This window comes from Accipiter gentilis, chromosome 10 (assembly GCF_929443795.1).
Source record: "Accipiter gentilis chromosome 10, bAccGen1.1, whole genome shotgun sequence".
NCBI classification, from domain to species: Eukaryota; Metazoa; Chordata; class Aves; order Accipitriformes; family Accipitridae; genus Astur; species Astur gentilis.
The window spans coordinates 6,325,506-6,351,899 of record NC_064889.1 but is presented as its reverse complement, the minus strand read 5'-3'; the positions used below and the strand labels follow the sequence as shown (position 1 = coordinate 6,351,899).

Sequence of the window (26,394 nt, the reverse complement as noted above, 5' to 3'; positions counted from 1 at the left end):
TATTCACAAGATAAGAATATTGTGCAGGAGTTTGGAATCCGTGATGTGTAACACTTAAAGTGCCCACAATGGCCTGTAAAGTCATGAGAGCAGTAATTTGGGAGGGGGAGATTATGTATGAAGTGTTTACTATTGCTGGTAGTGGCTTACAGCTGCTAACAGTGATATTGATCTGATTTCTGAATAGGCTCATGAAGCATGTGGCCCAATGGAAATCGATTCTGCTTTGAATACAGTCCAGACACTCAAAAATGAACTGCAAGATGCGAAGATGGCAGCTGTGGATGGACAGTTAAAACCTCTCCCAGGAGAAACTGTAATTGAGGAAGGATGTTCTTCATTTAAAAACAAACAAAGTTAGCTGTTAAAAATTTTAAGTATTGGAGGCAAAACAAGTCATGAGGCTTTGGATAATGATGACACTGATAGGATTTTGCACTAATTCTCTTAAAAATAGTATATATTCTTACTACACCAGAAGCATGTTCTGTAGCAGAATTAGTCATAGGACTGAAGGGCCTCCTTCTCTGTTGTACAAATTACAATTTAGTAGCAGCAATGTTTTGGTCTTTTCTTGTCAAAATGAACTTCTTTTCAATAGTGACAAAGATGAGAACTCAATAGTTCCAAGACTACCAGTCCTCGTAGACTTAAAGTAAAATGTTTTATTTGGCAAAAAAACCCTTCTCAGATGAAGCTATTGATTTCCATTGCTAATTATAAAATATTTCTGTTGTTCATATTACCTAATACGTTAATTCATTTCACCCTAGACAAGGAAAACATGCTAGTCAGGTTTCAGAGAAACTGTGTGTGTGTTTGGTAGCTGAGGTACAAGCTTGGGTTTTGTTGAATGAGGAATTTTTTAGTACTACTTAAAAAACAAGTGTGTTTTAGTTGAGCTTAAGCAAAGAATGTTGTCCTTTGCAACTTTTCACAGCTTGAGAAATGCACTCAGGACCTGGGAAGTACATCCAAAGCAGTCGGTTCATCAATGGCCCAGCTGTTAACTTGTGCTGCTCAAGGCAACGAGCACTACACAGGTAGTGTTTTATTCATAATGTCTCTGTGAAACCTCTGCTTTCCATAAAATACTTGATAGAAGGTTTTCTTATCACAGACAACTAAAATCAAGGAATTACTTTTCTTTTTAGTGCTGATAGTGAATTGTGTCAAGTTACTAGGAATTGCTAGTGTGAATAATGTGTTTCATAAAAGAATAGTGTTGCAATCTGCTGTGTGTCTGTATATAATCAGAATAGATTGAGACATCTGTTGTTTTTGTAAATATAAGCCACTGAAACTCTGTAAAGGACAGAACTAAAATGTAATGCAATTTAAAGGTCAGTGTGACTGGAAACATTGCTATGTCATTTCAGAAGGTTAAAAGGGTCTCCGGATATTTTTTGAAGCACAGGATGCAAACATACTTGGGATAGCTTGGTGACGTTTAAAACTGCATCTCTTACTAGATGTTACCAGTTTACATGTATATTGCAGCTGGTTTCTCTGACTCGCTGATCACATTTGCATAGTTTGAGTTAAAGCTGACAGGGAATGTGGCCACACAGATTCTACAGTTTGTTTTTGTACCTCTGCTTTTAGAAACCAAAAACACCCTAATACGGAAAATGCTCCTTGCAGGAGGGGAAAAAAGTTTACTTTTAGATGGTAAAATGTTCTGTCTCCTTATTTCTGTAAGAAATGAAAGCTGTTGATGCAAATGTTACTGTAGAATTTTTTTAAATATTACTGATAAAATGTATTATGGCAATTACCACTTCATTGCATATAATTGCATCAGGTCTATGTAACTTAGTTGCTTTCATTTGAAGCAGTTGTAAATGCACTAAGCTGGCTCGCATTTCTATCACATAGTTATGCAGAAGTTAGCACTGGGTATCTGGTGAAGGAATACAGATACTTGCAGCTGATACCAAATAATTGAATCTAGTAGCTCTCAACATCAAGCTATAAGAGCTGTTTGGTTGGGAAATCCTACAAAGCAATGAGTTCTTTTCAAAGCTCATATAACTATTTTCTATCTCATACTGTCTTGTTATGTAAAAACTCTTGTGTGCTCAAGTAAGCACTGAGTGTTTACAGGTATTATGACATTGTGCTGTTTCTCTGTGATAAAAATACTTTACAGCTTATATTCACTATTTAATAATTCCCTCTTGTCTGCAACTGTCACAGTAAGGTTTTTTTCACTTTGTGCTGAAAGTCATTGTGTAGAGGATGAAAGCAGCACCAAACTGAAAGCAATGCAATCAGAACTTTTTATTTTGTGGTATTGTGATAAATTAATTCAAACATAAAGGTTGCTTAGTGGTACTCTAAATAAAGGAAACAAAACGTGTGGGTATTTTTCAAATTCAATTCAAATTTTCTTTAAATTAAGAATGTAGAAAGCTCTCTGTGGTTTGTCCAATAGAAAGGTTGTAACTGCAGCATAGGCAGTACTGTTTCTCTGCCTAGCTTTGCTTTACTTTGACATAAAATATCATTTGCTTTTCATTACCTTCTAAAGTTTCTGCATTTAAAAATGTTCCGTTGACCAGAAAAGAAAATGTTAAAAGGCACTGGCGTTAAAATGCTAACAAGGCTGCTTTGTGGGTTGTGATGTTCCAGTTTTCTAAACATTTCCAGTAGAGATATTGGAACATTCTAATTATTTTTAATTCCTAAATATAGATATCTAAGAGGTCTTGTACAGCAAATGTGCACTTTTTCTATAGTTTTCTTTTGGTAGGAATAGCATGATTTTAACATTATCACTCAGAATATACTACCTACGTTAATTGCATATGTTGTTGACTAGACTACATGCTAATTAAGGTCTTTTAGAAGACTGTTTTATATTGGTTTTCATTAAGGGCTGAATTAAATTTCAAAAATAGAATGGGACCATTATTCATACAGTTATACGCCTTAGTGCTAAATCTGGTGAATGTCCTATAATGTTGGGCAGACAGAACACAGAAACTAATTTCATGACATCCTCTCTGTGACTTCATTCAGTTATTTTTATGTGCTTGTACTCACAGTAATGTTATGTTATATTGAGTTGTACCATCCCTAATGATTTCTTAAATATTTTTGTTAATTGTTTCAACTTAAGGTATTGCTGTGTTTATTCTCTAAAAAATCTGAAGCTGCATTTTCAGAAGCAGCAGAGATGCTGTGGCTCTGAAGTCATGTACACCATTCTTGTAGACAATCACTTTCCCCCTTAGCTTGAGTATGAGTTTTTCCTCATTTCCAAGTTTTAGATTTTCTTCTTTTTCAGTGCTAAGATTTAGTCACTAATGTAGAGCTGTGCCTGGAACGTCGTCTTTGGGGTATAATATTTACTTTATGGCTTCACTACAGGCATTTCTCTAGGCAAATGATGCCATGTATTTCAAATGTGTTCATGTTTGAAGATTTTCTTTTAAACTGCATTTTCAATGTTATTTTGCAATGGGATCATTACCTGCAAATTCATCTGTCATAAAATACAAAGATCATCTTTAAGGGTACTCATAGAATCCTTGATGAATCCGAACATAGGAGTTGCTGCTAGAGAAACTGCTCAGGCTTTGAAGACTTTGGCTCAAGCGGCACGAGGGGTTGCAGCATCTACTACCGACCCTGTGGCAGCACATGCAATGTTGGATTCAGCAAGAGATGTCATGGAAGGCTCTGCTATGCTTATTCAGGAGGCAAAGCAGGCCCTGGCTGCACCAGGGGATGCAGACAGTCAGCAGCGATTAGCCCAGGTAAGTTGCAACTTGAGTAGCTACATGAATTATCAAACACGCAGTGAAATTACTTAGAACACAGCATTAAATAATGAGAGAGAACAACAGAAAATAAGGCTGCAAGGAATGTCAGCTTTCTGTTCCTTCCAGCAACTCTCAGATAGTAACATCATACTTATGTTAAACAATGCAGATGATGCGTAGTATGATATTTTAGTCACCTTTTAGAAAAATAAACTTATACAAAGATGCAGTTAAGTGCTTTTACCCACAATGTGTTTGAGTAGGCTGCTTGACTGCAAAAATGAAACAACTGTTAAACTGGTCATTATCAAATGAAGGATCTGTATTAATGTTTATGCAAAAAATGAATGCACATTTTCTACACATGTGGCACCGTTGCTATTGAACACTTTAAGGAGTAACAACTTCTTTTTTACTGGTTTGAAAAGGACTATAACTGGCCTGTATTTTAAATAATTTCTTATGAGGAGACATTTGTTTTAATTGGGACTTTGAAAAAAGTAGCATGCAAAGGATTTCTGTGATTAGTATATGGTTAACTTCCATGGCGTTCCCTTATCTGCAGTGCTGCAGACTTTATCCCAGGTGCCAGGAGCAGTTGTGGAGCTGCCCTGCCAACAGTATCCTATCAAATGGGTGAGCGTAAATAATGACTACTGTTGGACTACCGGTGAGCAAACCAAGGAAGTCGCAAGCCTCAAAAATGTTTTTGTTAGAGTCAGAATCTAGGAATTGCTGACTATGCAATGTGCCTCCTATTAGATAAATGACCACTTAAGCCTTTCTCAGTGTGGATGTATTCATTTTTGTGTTGTAGGTGGCAAAAGCAGTGTCTCACTCCTTGAATAACTGTGTGAATTGTCTGCCTGGACAAAAGGATGTGGATGTGGCCTTGAAGAGTATTGGGGAATCTAGCAAGAAGCTCCTTGTTGATTCGGTGAGATGTCTTTTAACGTAGAAATAAATTTTAGAGAACCAAAAAGCAGATCGGGGTTCCCCATGTATCAAATTATTATTTAGTAAATGTGCCTAAGTATATTTCATATAAGTTTTGTTTAAGTTTATGCAACTTTAAGTAGCTGCTACTTTGGCTGAAATGCTGTTCTAGTTTTTGGGAAAGATGAAATGTGTGTGTGGCTTGTGAAGGCAATATTAAAGTTGTCGTCATAGATCACCATTAGTTTGGTTTTCTGAAAATGCTAACTGTGACTTAACATTTTGAAGAATGTGAAAATAAGAAAGTTATAATCCATCTCCCATCTAGAAGTGATCAGTTCAGTTTAAGGAGCATTGTGGTCAGTCAAAAAAATGTTTGGTGCATCTATGGTCATTTTGTGCAAGGAGAAGAATTGTTGTATTTCTGTTTAACTTCATCCATGTCAAAAAAACCCTTTTGTGCACTGGTAATTTGCCGGAAGGTTATATGATTTGAACAACTTTTTTCTGTGCTTACCAGTGATCCTGCTACCCTGTGAATGAAGGAGGAATTGTATTTTGATATGTTTGTGCAATGCCTTTTGGTAAAACCCAGTCAGGAGTTTGGAGTCATTGTGAAGAGCTGCCAGTATTTGCGTGGTGTTCTGGAAAGCTTGTTTGTGGAAGTGAATGATGACTTGGAGACCAAAATTCTCCAACTTTTGCCACTGAGTTCATCACTTCAAATTTTTGTAGTTGAACCATAAAATAGCTATTGTCAACTCTGTCCCTTGAAAGGCTTACATACTTGTCTGTCCCTTGAAAGAAACAGTGGGACTGAGGTTGTTGCATAGATTTCTGGTTGATAGCTGTCCCATAGTTACACTATTCTACTTTCAGAACTGAATCACTAGTGGTCCAGTTGCAGTACTCTGTTCTACCTTGTATGTGAAGCTCACTACTGTATTGCATTTAGTGTTCTTGAATTGTGTTGAACTTTTCAGTCATGAAGGGCTGGTGTGACATTGCAGACAATAAAATATGGCACTTGGTGTCTTACAGCTACCTCCAAGTTCTAAGTCATTTCAAGAAGCTCAGAGTGAACTGAACCAGGCAGCAGCAGACCTGAATCAGTCAGCAGGAGAAGTTGTCCATGCTACACGGGGCCAAAGTGGGGAACTGGCTGCAGCCTCTGGAAAATTCAGTGATGATTTTGATGAATTTCTTGATGCTGGTATTGAAATGGCTGGCCAAGCACAAGTAAGTTTTTTATCTTGCTAGTTTGGACCAAGGTTTATCTTGGCATAGTATCTCGCAGTGCAGTGTCTTAGTTATCTAATAGCACAGTACAATGTGCTAGTGTGAGCCTAGGCAAATATGACAGGTGATGTTTTTTATGAAGCAGTCACCTGTAACTGGTTATCCAGAGTGAAGTCAACTCAGTGTTTGCGGTCTGCACAGGATACTGGTATTTGTTCCTGTGCCTAGTCAGAAATATGACTTCGTACTCTTTTGTCTGTGTTGGGCTGTTAACTAATTTGAGCTGTGTATCTGAAGGTATAAAGGTGTAGTGAACCTCTCAAAGCTTATGGAAAGGTTTGCTTCTATTTTGGTAGAACTACCAGGGAGAATAATTTATGTGAACACTTCAAAATTTAACACCTTTCTTTGCTAATTTTCAAATGCTTTAAGTAGAGGGAGAAAAAGGTGCATTTAAAATCCGGACTTGATATTGCTCTGTGGTGCCTGCTGCTATGGACCTGCTACAGAGTGGAGCAAGGGTTTGAAGAGGGCTGGCTAAAATGCCATGGATCTGACAGCAAGCACTTGGACTTATGTTGAGTGATCTAAAACGTGGCAGAGTTGTATTCTGATGAACTCAGTAACAATCGGGAATGTTGTGACATGTTACCTAGCTTATTCCTAGTAGTCTAGATACTCATACGAAGTTGGAGAAATCTCTTTCATTTCTTACTGGGTTTAAGTGTACTGAATTACACTAATTGGTCATTTGTAGATGATTTAGCATAGAAAATGTCAGCACATAAGAAAGAGTCATGTACCAGAAGAGCTAGGAAGACTTGCAGAAAAAGAAATCTGCGGACTGTTTTGCCCTAGTAAGTAAGAGGAACTTGAAAACCTGAGAAATAACTGCCAAAAGAAAACAAACCAGAAAGTCATGAGTGTGCCAGTCCTCTGAAGTAATTTCTGAAGTCTCTAGAGCAGATGCTTTGTAGGTAGGGCTGGGTAAAGAGATTGGACAATGATTGCTGATTATTCTCCATCAAAACTTAATCTTTCAGGTTCCAGATCCATGAAGTGAGTTAGGCACCAAATAGCAGCTGATTCTCTGAAATTGAGTAGGATTTAGGTACCTGACTGTCTTTTTAGCCATGGGCCTCATTGACTTTTAGAATGTTTTGTGTGAGGCAATTTGATGAAGGCAAAGGTGGAAATGATACTGCAAATAGCTACTTGAAAAGATAATTCCTGCTGATGATGACCTTGTGGCCCTTGCGGATTTGCTTATCCTGCTGATATAGGGGTTGATAACCATCTTGGTTATTAATGGCTGATCTTTGCAAAGAGAATGCTCTCTGTCTGTGTGTAGTTATTTAGCCTGAATAGAAGCAATACCAGGTATTTTGGATGCCCAGCAAAATGCTGGGGTAGGGAGGAAGCAGAATGGAAATATAGAGTAAAAGCTATTCACATCAGCTGAGTAATAAGCACCTCTTTACGTAAATCCCTGAATAGACCATTAGAAAGAATGGATTCATTTCTACTGATCGTTGACAGAAGAATCTAGTCATGGCTGTTTGCTGTGATAATGCACTAGTTCCTGTAACTGTATGTTGATACAGGTTTTCCTTTTCAACCAATGGCTTAAAATAAATAATAGAACATCCAAGTCAGGATGTTTACCAAAGTAGGCTTATAGAAACACATTTCCTTGGGATAGAGGACTTTCTGGAGGGATCTTTCTGTGTGAGTAATCCCAGTTAGATGCTACAGAGCCTGTGGGTTACACAGAGGTTGCTAGAATACAGGGAGTGTACACTGAATAATGTGGATCAGTTGTGCCAGGCAGAGACACATGAGAGTCTTGACAACAAAAGCGTTGTTCAACAACTAGTAAAGTTTCTCCGTTGCTCATTTGTGAATACTGCCATTGTTAGAAACCAAGCTATTTGTTATATGGGTTTCTTCTTCTGTTATGTAAGGGAAGCTAGAGGCACCTGTCTGGGTGAAGAGAGGCTTTGGTCCATGTTTTTCTCCAGACTATGGTCCCCTGCATGTCAGTGGTTTCAGGTGGATAAACTGGGTTTCCAAACGTGGTTTTAGGGCACACTCTTTATTGCAAGTTCTGCACTTAATGTTATGCTGCTGTGGCTTTCCAGACTAAAGAGGACCAGATTCAAGTAATAGGTAACCTCAAGAGCATCTCTATGGCTTCCAGCAAGCTGTTACTAGCTGCCAAGTCGCTGTCTGTTGATCCTGGAGCTCCTAATGCCAAAAACCTCTTAGCAGCAGCAGCAAGGTAAGGATGTGTTGCTTGCTTTAGGTTTTCCTAAGATGTTTGCATTTCTCTGTGATATTTGTAATGTGTTTATATATTCTTCTGCTATTGGCAGTTAACTGAGTGGTTGGAACCTGCAGTTCTATTTAAAAAAAAAGTAGGCCAGAGGAAAACTACTTATTTTGGAGTAGTTCCGTAACTGCCATAACTTGTTACCATTGGTGGAAATAAGAACCAGCAGTTGAAGAGTTGGCCTGGTTTTTCAAAGGGACTAGTGTGTTTTACCTACTGGTTTTTTACCATCTGTGTTCTGACAAGGCAGTAGCTAACAGTAAGCCTCTCAATCCCTAACAAAGAAAAGAAATTGAATAACATTATTATATAGAATGTGCTTAAAAATCATGTTGTGGCTACCTATCATTAAAAGTGTGTATGATCAAGTAAACTTGAAGAGGTTAGATGCTATGTTTATTTGGTGGAAGATACCCTTACTTTAAAGATTCTGTCAATCATGCCCTGAATTTCATCTTGTGGACCGTGTTTCTCAGTCAAGGCACTCACTGTTTATGAGAAAAATAACACTGCATTTCAGTGTTTGACTGGAAAATTTTATCTCCTTCACTTTGTCAAATCTTTTTCACAATTTTTTTTCCCCCTAATTAACTTTTTATTCAGTTTTCTAAGTTTGTAAATGGAATGTTCAAATATCAGACTGGAAAAAGACTGCTGAAGGACAGATAGACATCACACCTAGAAATGTCAACGTTAAATCAGATGAACATCTGAGATCATGTGGAACACACAATATTGTGTTCCAAAATGTTTATACTCGCAAATATTAGCCTAGACAGGAAGTGAGTACGTGAAGACTGTTACTTCCTTGGGGATAATGTAGTTGTTTGTCCTGGACCTTGAAGTCATCTCTTTCTAATAGCAATAACTTAATTTTTAAAAAATAAATCCACTCCTTTAATAAAGCACTTTTTAAAGAAGTTATGCTACTTTACTTTGTCATATTTGTTAAAAACAAAACAAAACCAACTCTGACATCCATCTTGTCTCCCCGGAATTAAATAGCTTCTAGGAAAATTGTAGGTAATCAAAAGCACACTGCTTAAAAGTGAGGGAGTTGCATGAGCTTTCATATTGCCACAGCATCAGACTGCTACAAATTTCTGCTTTAGGCTTGGAGCATTCCTATTTGGCATGTAGAGCAAGTTAGTGTTCTCGGTGAAGCCCGGTTAGTTGTTAGTTTCTGCCGGGTTGGTATTCCCTCTGTAGAAGCATGTAATATAAAAAGGGAGACAAACCATGTAGAGCCTTTAGATGTTCTATTTTGACATGCTGTTAGCGTGTGTATGTGTGTCTGCATGCATAAGACTTTACATAGACATCAGATAACCATGAAAAGTAAATACTGTACCAATTCTTAGTTTGTGTTTAAGACGCTAAGCAGACACCGTATTTCCCTTCTCAAATCCTCCATGGCTACTTGTGACAAGTTTCCAGGGCTCTGTTCTCTTTCCCTGCTGTGATATGGTCAGAGTCAAGTATTTTTACTTTCCCTTTTCTCATAAAAATGAAAAAAGAGGCACAGCTTCCTTTGCTTCCTGTTTATAAGATAGCTTATCTTCTCATTTTTCTCTCATCTTCTACAGTACTGTGATTAATTTTCTTGTATTTTCTTTCCTTTCTTCCCCCTTTGTTCCAGCTATAATAGACACTCCAACTTTTTAGTAGCTTTGGCCTCCCTGTGGAGGCATTTTTCTTGACTTCCTCTGACAGTCTCATAAGACTGCAACGGTGGCTGAGTTCCCTGCAAGATCCAAGTATTTATATGCTGTATTTGATGAAAACAAATGTGGCTTTTAGAGTCCTAGCCGTCGTCTTCCGCTCTGGGATTGGTGTTTGAGGGGCCACCTTCCTGGTTCCACTGCTTCCAAATAGTTTTAAAAGTAACGCTAGTGCACTGGGTGTATTCCTGCACACAGGGTACCTAGTGTGTGGTAATGATATTCATGAGGTCACACTGCATCCTCTACAGTGCTGACAATTCTAGTCTATTACCAAGTTTGGGGTTTTTTTCTTTAATTACTGATACTCTCCAAGTCAAAATGCGTTGTCTCTCTTAGATTAAAATCAACAGTGGACAAGTTATTTTTGCGTAAAGTTTCTCTGGGAGTGAACAGAACTTTCCGTTTTTGCCATCTATTCATATGTCTGTATGCAATGATATTTTTCACATGCATAGAAATCATTGATGTTCAGGAGGTTGAGAATCCATCCTTTGTATTGATGTTATGTTGGTGAAGCCATGCATGTTGTTTTTCAGAGATAGATAATAATTGTAAAAACATTTGTGTATATAAACGCACACACATTGACTTGGAGAATATCAATTTTAAGTTGAAGATAAAAACCAAATCTGTCTGATAACAGACTATATAAATATATAGCAGTACTACGTGTGTATAATACAGTATGCCAGACAGGACACAAGACATATATATGTAACAGTCCTGAAAGACAAAGGAACTTGGGGGAAAATGGCTCCACAAGGACACCAAACCTACTGAAAAGGGTAGGAGTCTCAGTTAAACAAATATGTCTGTCTGTCCTGGTTTCAGCTGGGACAGAGTTAATTGTCTTCCTAATAGCTGGCATAGTGCTATGTTTTTGAGTTGGATATGAGAAGAATGTTGATAAACACACTGATGTGTTCAGTTTTTGCCAAGTAATGTTTAGTCTAAAGTCAAGGATTTTTCAGCTTCTCATGCCCAGCCAGTGAGAAGGCTGGAGGGGCACAAGAATTTGGCACAGGACACAGCCAGGGCAGCTGACCCGAAGTGGCCAATGGGGTATTCCATACCGTGTGACGTCCCATTTAGTATAGGAACTGGGGGGAGTGGGGACGGAGGGAATCGCCACTTGGGGACTAGCTGGGTGTTGGTCGGCGGGTGCTGAGCAATTGCCCTGCGCATCATTTGTACATTCCAATCCTTTTATTACTACTGTTGTCATTTTATTAGTGTTATCATTATCATTATTAGTTTCTTCTTTTCTGTTCTATTAAACTGTTCTTATCTCAACCCACGAGTTTTACTTCTTTTCCTGATTTTTCTCCCCCATCCCACTGGGTGGGGGAGGGAGGGAGTGAGCAGCTGCATGGTGCTTAGTTGCTGGCTGGGGTTAAACCATGACATTGTTAGTTTCCATTCTTTTTTCCCTGGAAATAAACATGAAACCTGGTGTAAATGTAGTAAGCATGTCCTGTTTCCTTCTGTAACAGTATGCTACTATCCATCTAGGTAGTCATGTTATTGATATTACCAATCATGTTATCAAGTGACGGTTTTCTTAAAGAAAAAATAATCCAAATGCCTTGCAGATTTTTCAAGGCCAGAGGAAAGCATATTCTCCATGCATTCTGATTTCACTCATTTTGTAATTTGCCGTGAGAAACAACACAAAAAAATTCCATTCCACTATAATGTCACAATGCAAGCTGAGTTTTTGCAAGTTGGTGACAACATGCCTAGCTATAGAAAATGATCTTTGATTAATAACAATGAACAGCAGACCTCTACTTCCTCCTGCAAAGTCTCTTTTTCTAGAAGCTACTTTCCTGGGTGTTTAGCCATTAGTCTAAAATGAATCTAGTTATAATGAATTTTGCTTTATATCAGAGCATTCATCGTAAACACAGATAGCGACTATATTGTATGTCAGGTTCAGTCTATGTTCAAGAGCACCAGAACTGTGAACTCCATAGAAATGTAATGCAAAAATACCTTGTCTGTGGATTTAAACCTAAGGGAGCTGATGCATGTTGACTCTGATAGTATCAATGACTACTTAAAGAGAAAAAACAACAACTTGATAACAGACTACAGAAATATATAGCAGGATTAGATGTGTGTGTGTGTGTAATACAGTATGTCAGACAATACAAGACTTTGCTAGCAAAGGGTGTATAATATTACTTTACATTCAAACATTTTTTGACACACTAGCCACTTGTTTCTGTGTCTTTTAAGACTTCTGGAGTGCTAGCTGAGAAATTATTCACTTAATATCAGACCTGGAGAAGTGCTAAAATACTTTTTAGCAGCTAAGTTATGTCACTGTGCTAGTGTAGCGGGTTGACATTGGCCCGCTGCCAGGTGGTGTTTTGCTCTTTCTTACCAATATTTTCCCAGAGGTGCTGCCAGCTTGGCTGCTGGGCTCAGCTGTGTCCTGCGGTGGGTCTGTTGGAGCCATCTGGAACCAGCTGTGCCTGGCATGGGGCAGCCCCTGGCCTCTTCTCACAGAGACCACCCCTGCAGCCAGAACCTTGCCACAGACACCCAATATACTTGCTGCTGTGAGATGAAGCTTTTGCTTGTTCTGGACTAACTTCTCAATTGTTTGCACTGAAGGCATAGATTTTTCAGGTGTGGATCACTATCAAATGCTCTAGTGAGAATGTTAGGCTCCTATGAAGCTTGTTAAAGAAGAGGTCTCAGGGTGAACTGTTTAACATACAGTTAATCCCCAAACACTGAGAAGAAAAAATGTAGTAGAACATCAGGGTTTTAAATCTCTATGCAGTCTACACTTAAGAAAACAAAAGTTTTAATGAGGGGAATAATTTAACTTTTAAATTTACCTTTTTTCCTTCTACTCTCCCTAGAGCTGTGACTGAGAGTATAAATCAGCTCATCACGCTGTGCACCCAGCAAGCTCCTGGCCAGAAGGAATGTGATAACGCACTCAGAGAATTGGAGGTATTATTACATTTCAGAAGTTCTTATCAATAAACATGGGCCCCAAATGTTTGTTTCCTTGGTTTTCTTTGTCCTATTAGCTGCTGTCACTGTCTTCTGATTTGGTATCTATGGCAGGGGTTTTAATTCCCTATGAGGTAAGCATAGAATCTCTGTGAACATCTTGTAGTTTTGGTCAGAATGAAATTTGCTGCTCTGTCCCCAACTCTTCTTCCCTGCCCCTCAAAAAAGGTACAGTTAAGTCCTTATTATTCATACTTACTGTGAATTAAGGAAGAATCATGACGAGATAGACATTCCCGTTACCAGCAGTGCACTGGAGGGAGCTGCAGTATCTTGACTTTTCTGCTTATAGAATGTTGTTACATCCCACTTTAGGATTATGTTTACCATCTTTTATCCTGCTTTTTCTTAGTGTAGATTTTTGATGCCTTGTATCTGCTTTGTCACAGCCAAGCTGATAGGACATGTGTGTCAATACAGGTTTTTGCAAGGTATGTTCTCATTCATGAGTGAAATGTTTGGCTGGCTAAATAGCGGGTAGCAGGTCAGTTGAAAGACCTAAGGTTGTACACTGATCACAGACACAGCTGCTTATAATAGTAGGAAATGGTGTCTTTTTAATTAAACTAAATGCTTGTTGTTTGCTGTAAAGGTCAGAATATCAAGGGATGACTGTCCTGTGTAGAGAGCATAAAACACTTCAAGGTTTTTATTTCTACCCCTTGGTATCAAAAGTATACAAAGATCATTGCAGTGTGTTCCAGGATATTGTGAGCTTTTTTAATACACAAGCCCACAGTCATCATCCCAAAATATTCATAGGAGTTTGCCTAGGAGCTGCTTTGTACTTCTGAATTCTTAGCTTCTTGAGCTTAGTAGTGTTCTCTCCTTGGTTAAAGGGAGTGGCAGCAAGTTCAAACAATAGAAAGAGAAAACTGAAAATTGGGCTGTAATGTAATGGCTTCCTGAAATCACTGCAGAATATAGGGGTGGAGCAAGCAGGGGCAATGAAGTGCCATTTCTCAGGACTTTCTAGAAGACTAATGGGGAGAGATCTGCAAAACAGCAGGGATGTGAAAGATAAGAATTCCCAGCTAATGAGAGCTTAGGGAAGAAATGTAGGGCAGAACAGCCTTAAGAAGTCATCACAGAGGGTTCTGTGCCAATAACACGGCTTGCATGGATTGTGAGCAGAGCCTGGGAAGGGGAGAAGGAAGATCTGTAGCATCTTGAACTTCAGGAGACACTTGCCTGAGAGGGACAATTAGTGAGAAAAGCCTGGATGTATGGACTTAGATTAATTTCTGAGAAAAGGGAAACTGAGGCAAAACCACAGAGTCCTGAAACCAGACTGGAGACTGGTATCAAAGTGACCTGAGGAATCTATCAAATCTGGGGGAAAGCATTCTTAGTAGTCTTAACTTTCAATTTCTCTTTACAATGAGTAACCTCTTACCTCTTCCCTTCATTTCCCCAATTCATTGCCTACTATTTCTAGTCTTCCCAAGGCTTATTAAAAGTACTAAAAAGTATTGTTTCTGTAGAAAGAGTGTCTCACCTTGGATTTGACAGACTGTGGTATGCTCTGTAGTCTTCCCTGCAGACTCTGGAAAATTGTGTTTAGAGAGGACCTTACCGTATGACCTCCAATGAGATAGCTAAACTTGCCCAGTGTTTCAGCTGAAAGGATTGACAAAGGTGTTATAGTAATAGCAAATATATGTCAGTGGGAAGTTTGTGCTGGCTTGTATTTCACTGTTCTGTTTCCTTACTTTGAGGCTTCTGTCTCCATAGTAGTGTGAAAGCTGCAGGAACATTGTTTGCTTTACAAGTTGTTACTTAAAGACGGAACACAACAATGAAGTGTTGCTGCAATGTCTGTGAGAACTGAGAAAGAGAGAAGAGGCAACTGGAAATTGTTTGCTAGATAGGACTTCTTTACATCACATTGTTCTCGCAGTTTAATTGCTGTAAGGCTTTAAACTAGACTATGTATTTTAAAAAGCAATAGCTGGGCTGTTAAAAATAGTGTAGGTATATATTAATGTTAGGAGTTTAGTTACAAGAAAAGCTTAAGGGTTTAAAATCATGCCTAGATTTCCTTTAGGTGGAAGGCAACATCAGATACAGATGTTCGTATCTTTCTATACTTAATGATTTAACTTTCAACGGAAAGACTAAAAGTCTTTTCTGCCTGATATTTGGCAGAAAATAGTGCTTCTCCAAATTTGGAAAAAGGCATATTGCAGATATTTTACATATAAAAGAATTACTCTGATGCATTTTACAGCTTTTTACAAGTTTTGTTATCAAAATGCATTGATTCTTCTCAATGAATATGTGACTGACTTTCATGTTGTTACTTCCAGGAATCAGAATCACCTCAGAAAAATAAATTTAAACCAACTAGTATATATAGTTTTCTGACAGAGGGAGCTGTGTTGGTGGAATCTGTTGACACTAGTAGTAAGAGGCAGGCAGGTGGTTGACTTGCACTCGGTAGCCCTTTTGTGTCTCTAGACAGTACTGAACAAATGGTAGCTGGTTTTCCTATCACTCTTGTAATTCCATTTATGAAATTTAAAATAGTACTGAAAACATCTATTAGACTGTTGACAATGAAAAGAAAACCAGATTACCTCATGTCAGCTGAGCCTTGCTAACTGACCATACATAAAATCACTCATCACAAACACAAGGTAAACCACATTAGCCTATACTTCCATCAGATTTGTAATGCACAAATGTGTAGTTATCACAGTTCAGTTAATGTAGGGTAGCGTTTAATGTGTAACACGCTCATCTGTGTGTGAGCCCTCAGCATGTAGTTTTGTTTGCCTGCTGGAGACAAAGTTGTAAGATTACAGTGGTATAAGCAGGATAGTTGTGATGGTCTGTGTTCTTCTCAGCTCATTTTTTCAGGCTCTGCCAATAATCAGAGTTTCTTTTGTCATTTCAGACAGTGAAGGGAATGCTGGATAACCCTAATGAACCTGTGAGCGATCTCTCATATTTCGATTGTATTGAGAGCGTGATGGAAAACTCAAAGGTAATTTCCTTTTCCCACCTTTGTGCCAATTGGAAAAGTGCATTTTGGTTATTGTAAGTTTCCACATGCATATCAAATATGTTAGAAACACAGCACAGTGTTTATAGCTACAAGTGTATGCTGCATTCCTTGATAAAACTCAGCCTGAGATAGGTCTCTTACAGGTAATTTCAGGTTTTGGTCACTTAGAAGGCATATTGCCTCAGTAAGAAATTTTTAATTACATGACTGGTAGGCAGTGCTGTTTAGTTTCCCTCTTTCTCCCTTCCTCTCTTGTATGTTAGACAGCATGTCATACTTTCATGGTATATTTTGACTGCAGCTATGTTAGAAGGGCCCAAAGTGTAAATGGGAGGCTTGGCAATGAAATACTATTGTATTGTTCTGTGCAAAACAGCTTAGAGAAATGTCGGAGCAGTCCAGATACTCTAGCATGTCAGAAAATCTGTGTGAAATCTCTTGAGTTATTTTTAAACATACCATGCAGTATATTTGCCTTTGAAGCTTTGCTTTTGGTGTCCTTATTACCTGATGTGTTGGAATTGTCTCAGTTCCTTCCTTCTCTAAAAGAAAAGCAAAGTGCTCAATGGATGCGCATATCACCTTGCATCTAATGCTCTATTGCAGTCAGACCTTATTTTGAATTTTAGAAGAAAATACATTGAATTCAGTGGGAGACACTGTGGGAATTAATGTGCATTCTGACATTCAGATGGTTCCAGCAGACTAGATGCAATTTCATTTCCACTGAGTTTCAGTGAGTTTGCGGGCAAAGAAGGTCCCGGATGTGTCAACAGCAGCTGTAGGATTGGTTGTCATGTTCTGCAGTTTGTGAAATGTACCTAGTGCCAGGCTAGCTGTGATGGCTAGTAGATGATAGCAAAAATGATGAGGGTTAATTTTGTATCCTCGTAGTCATTTGCGCTATAATAGTGTTCATGTTCGGCACTGTTGAACTGCATGCCTTATCCCTTATGCCACACAGAGAAATGTGCCCAGTTCAGTGAAGCTGATAACTAGCTATCATTTCTGGAAGCCAAATCAAAGAGGTTTGTGGGCCGGAACTGGCTCAAAGCCAGGAATCACTTGCCTTTGAGTGGTAGGGAAGCATATTGGGAAAGTAACCTTTTTTTTTTTTTTTTTTTAAATTTCTGAGGTTCTTGGAGAATCAATGGCAGGCATTTCCCAGAATGCAAAAACTGGTGATCTTTTAGTCTTTGGAGAATGTGTTGGAGTTGCGTCCAAGGCTCTTTGTGGCCTCACAGAGGCAGCAGCTCAGGTAAGCTAATGAAGTCTGTAAAGCAAGTATATGTGCTTATTTTTTTAGCAAGCTCATGTTGTGGGTGTGTGAATCTGAGATTCACTTCTTGTGGCCAAACAAATTATGATCTTGTACTACGCAGTGAGCTCTATGTAGATCCACAGAAATTGCGCATACATTGCTGTATGTTGTAGAAGCGGCAGAGGGCAATAACATGCATATTTTATAAGGAAGGGAAATGACATCAAGAAGGAAACTTTTTTGAGGATAAAGCAAATGTCAAAGCTGCAGCATACGGAATTCATGTTTGCAGCTCAAGGTCTGAACTACTACATTGTAGAGAAGCGCACAAAAACCAGTCACAGTTAAAATAAATAAATCAACTTTAACTTCATTCATAAAAATTCGTGAGGAGCACTACTAATTTCAGACAGTTTAAATAATAAGCAACTTGTTTCAGCTGTTCAGATACTTTGGGAATGACCGAAATTCTTAAGATACTAAAACTAATTAGAGTCTGGAACTGGTCACTGTGATTTCACTGATCTGATAACTAGATGACTTGAACTCTTGAGAGCTGATACAGCCTCTTCAGTGAAGGATTTGGCTGGGGGGGGGGAGCGAATGATCCTCTGCATCTGGAAACCACCTCTTGATTTCCCCAAATATGGAATGTCTCAGTACAGATGATCTCCTCCACATCTAACCCTGCATTGCCTTACTGGCATATCAAGATGACAGATAATTTTATCTGTAATGGAAATTCAGCAAGAAATCTTCAAATACAGTTTTGACAGTTCAGACAATTCCTCCTTGTTGAGAGGCATGAAACTTTTGTTTAATTGAGAAAGTAAGTTTGTCCATCAGACATCTTGAGCTTCAGTGACACCAGCAACTGCAGACTTGATGGGTCCTACACTCAGCAGTAGTGCATTTGCTGTGAATTGGTTTTCTACTCAGGCTTCATGAAGACCCTCACCACCTTCAACTGTGGCGAATCTAGTAAATAATTTGCTGATGTTTGTGAGCATTAAAGCTCTTTCTATTAGCTATGCAAGTGAAAAATAACATTTCCAGGGATACCAACTGCTTAAACAGTGGACAGTTTTGTTTTGACTAAATAAATTTCACAAGTGTAAGGGTAAGTTTTCTTGGTTTCAGAGGATTCCGGAGATTTATTACCAAAAAAAAGTTATAGTACTTCACAGTGTGGTTTCTGGATAATCTCTGACCACCATGTGCTGTGACATATGGCAATCTTATCAAAGGATCAAGATGGATTTAGCATTGTTTCTTAGGATTGTTTTCTTCCTTTCTCCATTTCTAGGCTGCTTACCTGGTTGGCATCTCGGATCCAAACAGTCAGGCTGGTCAGCAGGGTCTTGTTGACCCAATTCAATTTGCCAGAGCCAATCAAGCAATCCAGATGGCTTGCCAGAACTTGGTAGATCCAGCAAGCAGCCCATCACAGGTGATTCCAGAGGATTGCATGAGACTGTCATTGTTAGGACACATGACTTGTCTTTATTTGTGACCACGCAAAGGAGTTTTGATTTGAAACTCTTGCATGGCTTTGAACTGCGACTTTGCAAAGCTAGAATAGAGTAACTGTCATGCTCCTTTGACAATCTGCTTGTTTTGTGCCACCTATTTTTGCAGGTATTATCAGCTGCCACAATTGTGGCCAAACATACTTCTGCTTTGTGCAATGCTTGTCGCATTGCTTCATCAAAGACAGCGAATCCTGTTGCCAAGAGACACTTTGTGCAGTCTGCCAAGGAAGTTGCAAACAGCACTGCTAACCTGGTTAAAACTATCAAGGTACAAATGCTGCTTAATTGTGCTTCGTTCTTCCTTTGTGTTTTTATTGCCTCCCCCCCCCCCCCCCCCAGTTGAAACAGAATCAGAACAGTTAGAAATATCTTTTTACATTCTGTGATATGTATGGTTTAAGAAAGCATTTATTACTTTTTTTTGAAGACCTGGATTGGAAAGCACGTTCAGTGGTATAACTATGCTGTAGTCAAGATGGAAAGAATTGGGCAAAATTAGTATTAGGAGAGGCAGCTGGCCCATCCAGTATGAGACACCTCTATGTCAATGTATTTAATGAGTTTGAACTGTGAGAATAATTTGCAAACAACTGAATGTGAAGGTTTTTAAGGGTGTTACATTGCTCAACATCCGGAGGTTTGTGGAGGCATTTCTGACAGCTTTACCATATTTGTGAGAGAAAAAAAAAGAAAAATGATAGTGGGAACGAAACAGAAGCCATTTATGTTGCTGCTGTTTAATAGTGTCCTGTTAATAGTAACCTTTTATTTTCCAGATAACTGCCTGCAATTTGGCAGGAGGTAGTTTTTCCTCATGCAAGCAGAAATAATACTTGTTAAGCCATAGAGGACTCATGATTCTAAACCCTTCTGGAAGCCATTAGCTGATCTGCTACTGAAAGTCTTTTAAAATCATTATGCTCTTAGGACTGGAAGGTTCTATTATGTTACACAGAAGGTCCATCATACTGAAATCTTTCCTATGAGATTATGAAAGAGATCAGTTGACTTGTATGAAAATGAGAGCAATAAATCATTGGTTTGCTTAAAAAAAAAATTTTTTTAAACAATCACTATATAGGAAAGAACCACTTCCACTATTTGGAGCATGAGGTGTTGAGACACAGTTTACAAGAGTCATCAGAGTGCAATGATAGAGGAGCTTTATTCAGTCTTCTGAAGCAAAGCAGCAGTTTTAAGTTTAGGGTCAATAAGCAGTTAAGGAAAGAAGCACATGCTTAAAGGATCACATTCTTTGCATCAGCCTTGTTTGTGGACAAAGTTTCAAATGTCGTAAACACACAACAGTTTAAAACTATGAAGAATTAAACCATCTTCTTTCAATTTTGCAAAGAAACCCATTCAGACAGAACTCAATCATGATTTAATTTCCAGGCCCTGGATGGTGATTTCTCTGAAGAGAACCGCAACAAGTGCAGAATTGCTACTGCACCTTTGATAGAGGCTGTGGAAAATCTGACGGCGTTTGCTTCGAATCCAGAATTTGTCAGCATACCAGCACAGATCAGCACTGAGGTAAGGCAGGATGTTGCACTTCCACCCTCAAAAAGTTGAAAATGTCGAATTAATCGTGTGTCAGGAGAGAGGAAGCGAGTGTAAAGACCTGACCCCTAAGTGTGTCTCTGTGTTCCTGGGTGTTCATAGGGCATTCTGCTGTCTTTTGCTTAACCTTGGACCTTGAATTTTGCACCAGTAGGATAAAACTAGTTAGGCTACACTAGGTGCTGCCAGTCTCCTGTTGGTAAAGTGATACAGTACAGGTGACTCAAGTGTCTTGTTAGCTGGATTATTCCATGTGATAAAGTAATAAATTTCCCTTTTTCCCTCAAGAGCAGCTTTAACAAATGGAACCTAATTAGTTCTGAAAAGGATTTAAGGGATGTCACTGGGGCTCTTCCCTTTCAAAAATTATATGGTCATGATGACAAGAAGCAGGTTTCCTGGGAAGAATAACTTTCTGTGGGCCTTCTGGTCTTTGGTGGTTTTTTTTTTTTGTTTGGTTTTTTTTTTTTTTTTTTTGTGAGTTCTCCATCCTCAACCCCTGTAACTACAACAGAACAGTATTTAAAGTAACTAATAAAGGGGGTTTTTCGGGGTGGGGGGTGAAGAAAAATCCTTCAAGCTTCATAAAAGCTTTGAAGTAGAGGTCATGTATTGTTACTGACTCTCCAACTGCTCCTTCCTGCTTTTGCAGCCTCTGTTCCAGCTGGCAATATCAGATAATGCAGTGACTGTTGCAGTCTTAAAGTTGTGGGGCTGTAGCTGAAATCTAAGCCTGCTTTCCAGGCCTGTGGTACCTGGGTTTACCAGATTACGGGCAATAAAATAGATATGGAGACAATGACACACACAGAGTATTGTAGTTCAACTAATTCCTGGGAGAAGAGCACACTTGGTTGGATCTTGCAAGTTTTGTGACAAATAAAGTTTATTTTCAATGATATCTCTGTCGTCTATGATTAAACAAGTGTCATTGTTTTCTCCTGTTTCTCAGCTGGATGGTGCCTTTCTAAACTTGGAAGTGTTTCTTAAGTATGTTATAAAGAAAACAGTTGGACTGCTGTGATTTTAGTACTATTTCCATGTTGACTATCCGTGTATATAATAGTATGATACAAGAAATGATAATGCCATTTTAATGCTGTTAATTAAATATATTTTTAGGAGCAGAAAGTGTGGATGAACTCAAGTAATTATTTGAATGTTCTTTGTGTGCTTGTACCTTTCTGACTACAGGGATCACGAGCACAGGAACCAATTCTAGTTTCTGCTAAAACAATGTTGGAGAGTTCATCTTTATTGATCAAAACTGCTCGTTCTCTGGCTATCAATCCAAAAGACCCTCCTACATGGTCTGTACTTGCAGGGCATTCCCATACTGTCTCAGATTCTATCAAGAGCCTTATCACCTCTATCAGGTATGTCTTTTGTAGTAACAATTGAGCAGCTGTTCATAAAGACTAATACCATATGGCCATTAGCACTGTGGTATTTTTCACTAAGAGATTATTTATTCTGTGATGCACAATATCTCCCCAGTTACACTGGGTGTTTAATCATAACTCATGACTGCAGCACTCTGCAGCATAGGGTTGTTCTGTGTTTGTATTCTGTTCTCCTTCCCTGGTTCCATCTCCAATTCAGTTTAAGGTAAATGAGATTGAGAATGCTGTAGAATAAAAAAAAAGTAGCTGATATTACCTCCATCCAGATCATGTACCAACATGTAGTATGTGGAAAACAGCTTTTTTAAAGATGGGTCAGACAGTGTATAAATTACCTTTGCTATCTATTGTTTCCTATAGAGTTCTCTGTTTAGTTGCAAGAATGCTGTAGCAAGAAGTGAATGTTCTTTATTTTTTGGATTAAACCTGTCTGTCCTTTTCTTAATGAAAATTTTAAAGTGTAGTTCTATACTTAACCTCTTAATATTGATTAAATCAAACTGGTATGAAAACAGTGAACTAAGGGGTGTGTACAGTTTTGTTGATCTTTGATAATAACTGTACTGAAATAGAAAACCGCACGTCAGGACAAAGTACTCGGAAACTAACCTTCGTTAAAAGATACTTGGGACTGAATGCAACACCTAATACCTAGGGAATTGTTTTCTGAGACAGTCGATCACACTGTGCAGAAACATGAGTATTTTTTCCTGGTGTCTGTTGCATTTTCATGTTGACCCTCATTATTGGGCTAGTCTGGCCATCCTAAGGAGGTTGAATTTGCACTTTTCTTCTGAAGCAGCAATATTTTTTCTGTCTAATCACTGAGAGGAGCGAGATGTGTTGTGTATGAAAGTGTGCAAAGTATGTATATCAAAATCCTGTAGGTAGAACAAGGCTAACTTTTGTCCTTGTTGCTCTCCTCCCATGTGCTTTATATATTGTTAGGTAATGAAGTATGCTTGTGGGCATTCATGAAAGAGCCTACCTCCTTCCCACCATGTTCAGTTTACTATCTCTGTCTTTCAGGGACAAGGCCCCAGGCCAGCGAGAATGTGATTTCTCCATTGATGGGATCAACAGATGCATCAGAGACATTGAGCAGGCCTCCCTTGCAGCTGTCAGTCAGAGTCTGGCCACCAGGGATGACATCTCAGTTGAGGTAAGGCAGATAGCATAGGAACAAAGAGAGTAATGCTGAGCAGCCTCACTTACCCTGCTGCTTTTCTTTCTGTTTGAAGATTTGGAGCTGAGTGCTTGGCACAATCTACTACCAGTGAGGAGAGAAGTATTCTTACTGGAATCCTTCTAGGCAAAATCATGCACTGGCCAAAGTATATTGCTTCTGGAAAGGTACTAGAATCACCAGGCAGAAGTAGGGTTGAAAATGGTTATTTTTAACCACCACCCATATATTACTCTGACTTCCTGGGCTGACATGGCCAACTGATAGTGTTTCTCTGGTGCCTTGCTGTGTGGAAGCTGGGATGTTTCTGAAACTAATCTATTACTAGAAGTCCAGTGATGTAAATGTCAATGTCATTTTTATTAATGCCTATTTTGTCATTAAACAAGTGAAATCTGGAGCTGATGTTGATATGTAAAAAAACTTACTTCCACACCCTCCACAGTAACATAGACCAATCCTGTCCTATTTCAGCTTTTATCTCATTGAGGAAGGGCTGTCATGCCAGGCTGCCTACAAATAGTCAGCAACTCATGATCAGATTCTCAGCTTGGTATTTAGTGTCTTTTTTTGCTTCCTGAAATTACATATCCATTTGTATATTCTAGTGGTTTCTTTGCACTGTAATGCTGCATACTAGAAACATCTTGGACTAAATGAAGCTATACAAAAGAAGTTATTAAAGGAAATATGTTATAGATATAATTCTTTTCTATTTAAATGATTAAGTCATCTTGGACACCATGTCAAACTGAAATAGACATTACTGAAAACGGCAGTTACATATAAAGCAGTTTCGGAATGTAACCAAGTGCAAAAATAGTATTTATTTTCTTTTGCCTTTCATGAGAATGAGCTAAATCCTGGTGACTGCCAAGACATTTAGTGCCTCTGAATTGAAAGCCAGTATTTATGTCTCGACAAGCCCAGTAATATGCTTTTCTTATGCTCTTGTCCCACAGATGGTATTCAGGTGGTCAGTCCTCATCTTTGTCCCTCAGAGATGTCATATTTTTCCATTGTCTTTCCTTATTGGTGAATTTCTCCTGCTAGCTTCAAAGTCTACAGCAGAGCTTTTTGCTCTTGTGCTGTATTGTCTGCTTTGAAGAATGTTTCTTCATATTTAAATCAGAGCTCCTGCTGGTTTCTCTGATTGGTGCAGTGATACTAAATCTTTGGCAGAGCAAGAATAGTTGGGCGGGGGGATGTTGTCACATTGCAAGGAGGAAGGACACCTACTTCCAAGTTTGCTACCATCAGCTGGAGTAGGAGGGAGCCATCTTCCCCCCTCTTTCCCCAGACTTGCCATATAATTCTAAAGAGCAGTAGGCCTATCTCAGGATTCTTGTTGAAAGAGGGTAAAGGAGAAGAAATGAGCAAGTACGTAAAGAAAGCTGACATTGTGGATTTCTCCATCCTACTGTAGTGGGTCATTCGAACAGTGTTCTGAGTGTGCCACTTGGTCTGAGGGTGATAGTTATGGTATGGTACAATTTGATAAAAGAACAGCTGTGATAGTAACTGACAATTTGTCTTTTATTAGGCTCTACAGGAGCAGTTGACATCAGTCGTCCAGGAAATTGGCCACCTCATTGATCCCATAGCAACTGCAGCTCGGGGAGAGGCAGCTCAGCTTGGGCACAAGGTACTGTCCTACCGTTATGAAGGTATTTGAAATCTTGGACAGGTGGATATTAGGGGAGACCGTGATTTAGTAGTTTTTTCACTTCCTACAAAAGAGCAGAAGAAAGCATGTGGAAGGGAGGAAAGATCTGGGATTTCCAAATACTTGGAGCTGAGACCAAATAAACCTGTTAAAATTTTGGGCCATAGGAAAGATATTTTCATTGAGGTTTTTGGTGAGGAGGCAGGTTTGCAGAGGAAGGACAAATGAAGAAAGGGGAAAGAAAAGCAAAGATGGAAGGGCAGAGTGCTACGTTATAGGTCTCACTACCTCTGGCTGTTGCAGCCAGCAGCTGTACATATGTGTAGGTTCTTCTGGCTCTTGTGCTGTATTAAAGATGACTGCAGGACCTGGGGTCCATCACACTCCAGGCTCATTCGGCAGGTCACAGAGTTACAGTTTGAATATGTATATATAGCAGAATTTGGCCAGTTGAAGAAGTCTGCAAAGGTTTGTCAGATCCTATCCTGATTTGAGGTCCTTGCATAAAGCGTGCTACTCCATTCTCTGGCCAGCTCATGATGAAGCGAGGAGGGAAGTGTGCGATATGCACAGAGGCTACCTCTGGCCTGTGGAGGCCCACCTCCTGAAGCAGCTTCTGTAGTCTGAGGCGAGGGAGGTTTAGACTAAGGTTTCAAAGGAGGAGTGTGATGTGCCGACTTTGCACCTTTCGAGCAAGGTGCTCTGTCTCCATTGATTATAGAGGGGGTGTTAGCTGTATTAGGAAAAAATTAGTGATTTTGAACTACCCTGAGTTTCAGCCCCTGCTGCAAATTTTTAGGGGTTAGGAGGGAAGAAAAGCTTACAACAATCTTGCGTTCTATTGTAAGTGTTGTGTAAACATGTCACTGTTGAGTGTAAGTATGGTAGAAGTTGTGCTTATTAGATCTTCGTCCAAAAATGAAACATTACAACATGTGTACCAGAAGTGTGCATTATTTACTGTGGTTATTACAAGATTTTAGTAGTTTCTCAGACAGTAATTCCTCATCCTACAATATATTCTTGAGAGAAAAATAAATAGAAGTTTTCTGTGTCTGTGCATTTAATACTGGAAATGAATCACTTCCTTAGTGTGAGAGCTCTTCCAGAGTTGTACCCAAGTAGCTCCTTTTAGCTTTGGATAACCATCAAATATTTCATAACATCTCAACTATCTGCAGTTTTGATTCTCAGATTACCTAGCCCTTTGAGGTGCACAACAAATTAGGATTGCTAAAATATAGGTAGTTAGGGAGTCACATTTCTCCTCCTGCTTGTTAGGTAAATGTTGGCCAAAGTCACCAGCACTTCTCTTGAGCCTGTTTTTCCTGCTGAATGCAGAAGAAACTGTTCTTGCTGTTTATTTTGACACAGTCTAAAAGACCTTATATTTGTGAAATCATTCCTATTAGTGATTTTTTTTTTTTTTTTGCTTTAATCCTCTGAGAAACAAAATAGAAAAAGAAGTCTGACTAAGTCTTAAAATTTTATTGGCTCTTAGCTATCCACAGTCATTTAGATGGAGTAAACCTTTCAATATCTGTGCATGAAGTACTGCTATTTTTCTTCCCCATGCTGGCCTTTGAAAGCTGCTTATAGCCCCAGCGAACCTACACATACTGGAACTTCTGAGGCTTCAGGTGTACCAGATGGTGCCGCAGTGGGCTATTTGTGTATGTTCTGTGGAGTAAGCGGCCCAAAGCAGTACAGGTTTTTGCATCCAGTAAAAACTGTAAAAG

General features: G+C 39.0%; 1 protein-coding gene across 3 annotated transcripts in view; it reads left to right on the top strand.

The window, feature by feature from the left end:
* Window positions 1-26,394, top strand: part of TLN2 (talin 2) — a 202,163-nt gene that overhangs the window by 127,521 nt on the left and 48,248 nt on the right. For all 3 annotated transcript variants that reach the window (XM_049812946.1, XM_049812945.1, XM_049812947.1), the window contains exons 26-40: window positions 188-316; window positions 941-1,043; window positions 3,556-3,764; window positions 4,588-4,707; window positions 5,748-5,945; window positions 8,087-8,226; window positions 12,878-12,971; window positions 15,934-16,023; window positions 17,180-17,302; window positions 18,612-18,755; window positions 18,944-19,105; window positions 20,233-20,373; window positions 21,595-21,776; window positions 22,833-22,965; window positions 24,533-24,634. In XM_049812946.1, coding sequence (XP_049668903.1) covers window positions 188-316; window positions 941-1,043; window positions 3,556-3,764; window positions 4,588-4,707; window positions 5,748-5,945; window positions 8,087-8,226; window positions 12,878-12,971; window positions 15,934-16,023; window positions 17,180-17,302; window positions 18,612-18,755; window positions 18,944-19,105; window positions 20,233-20,373; window positions 21,595-21,776; window positions 22,833-22,965; window positions 24,533-24,634 — 2,070 coding nt within the window. The remainder of the gene's footprint in view (window positions 1-187; window positions 317-940; window positions 1,044-3,555; window positions 3,765-4,587; window positions 4,708-5,747; window positions 5,946-8,086; window positions 8,227-12,877; window positions 12,972-15,933; window positions 16,024-17,179; window positions 17,303-18,611; window positions 18,756-18,943; window positions 19,106-20,232; window positions 20,374-21,594; window positions 21,777-22,832; window positions 22,966-24,532; window positions 24,635-26,394) is intronic.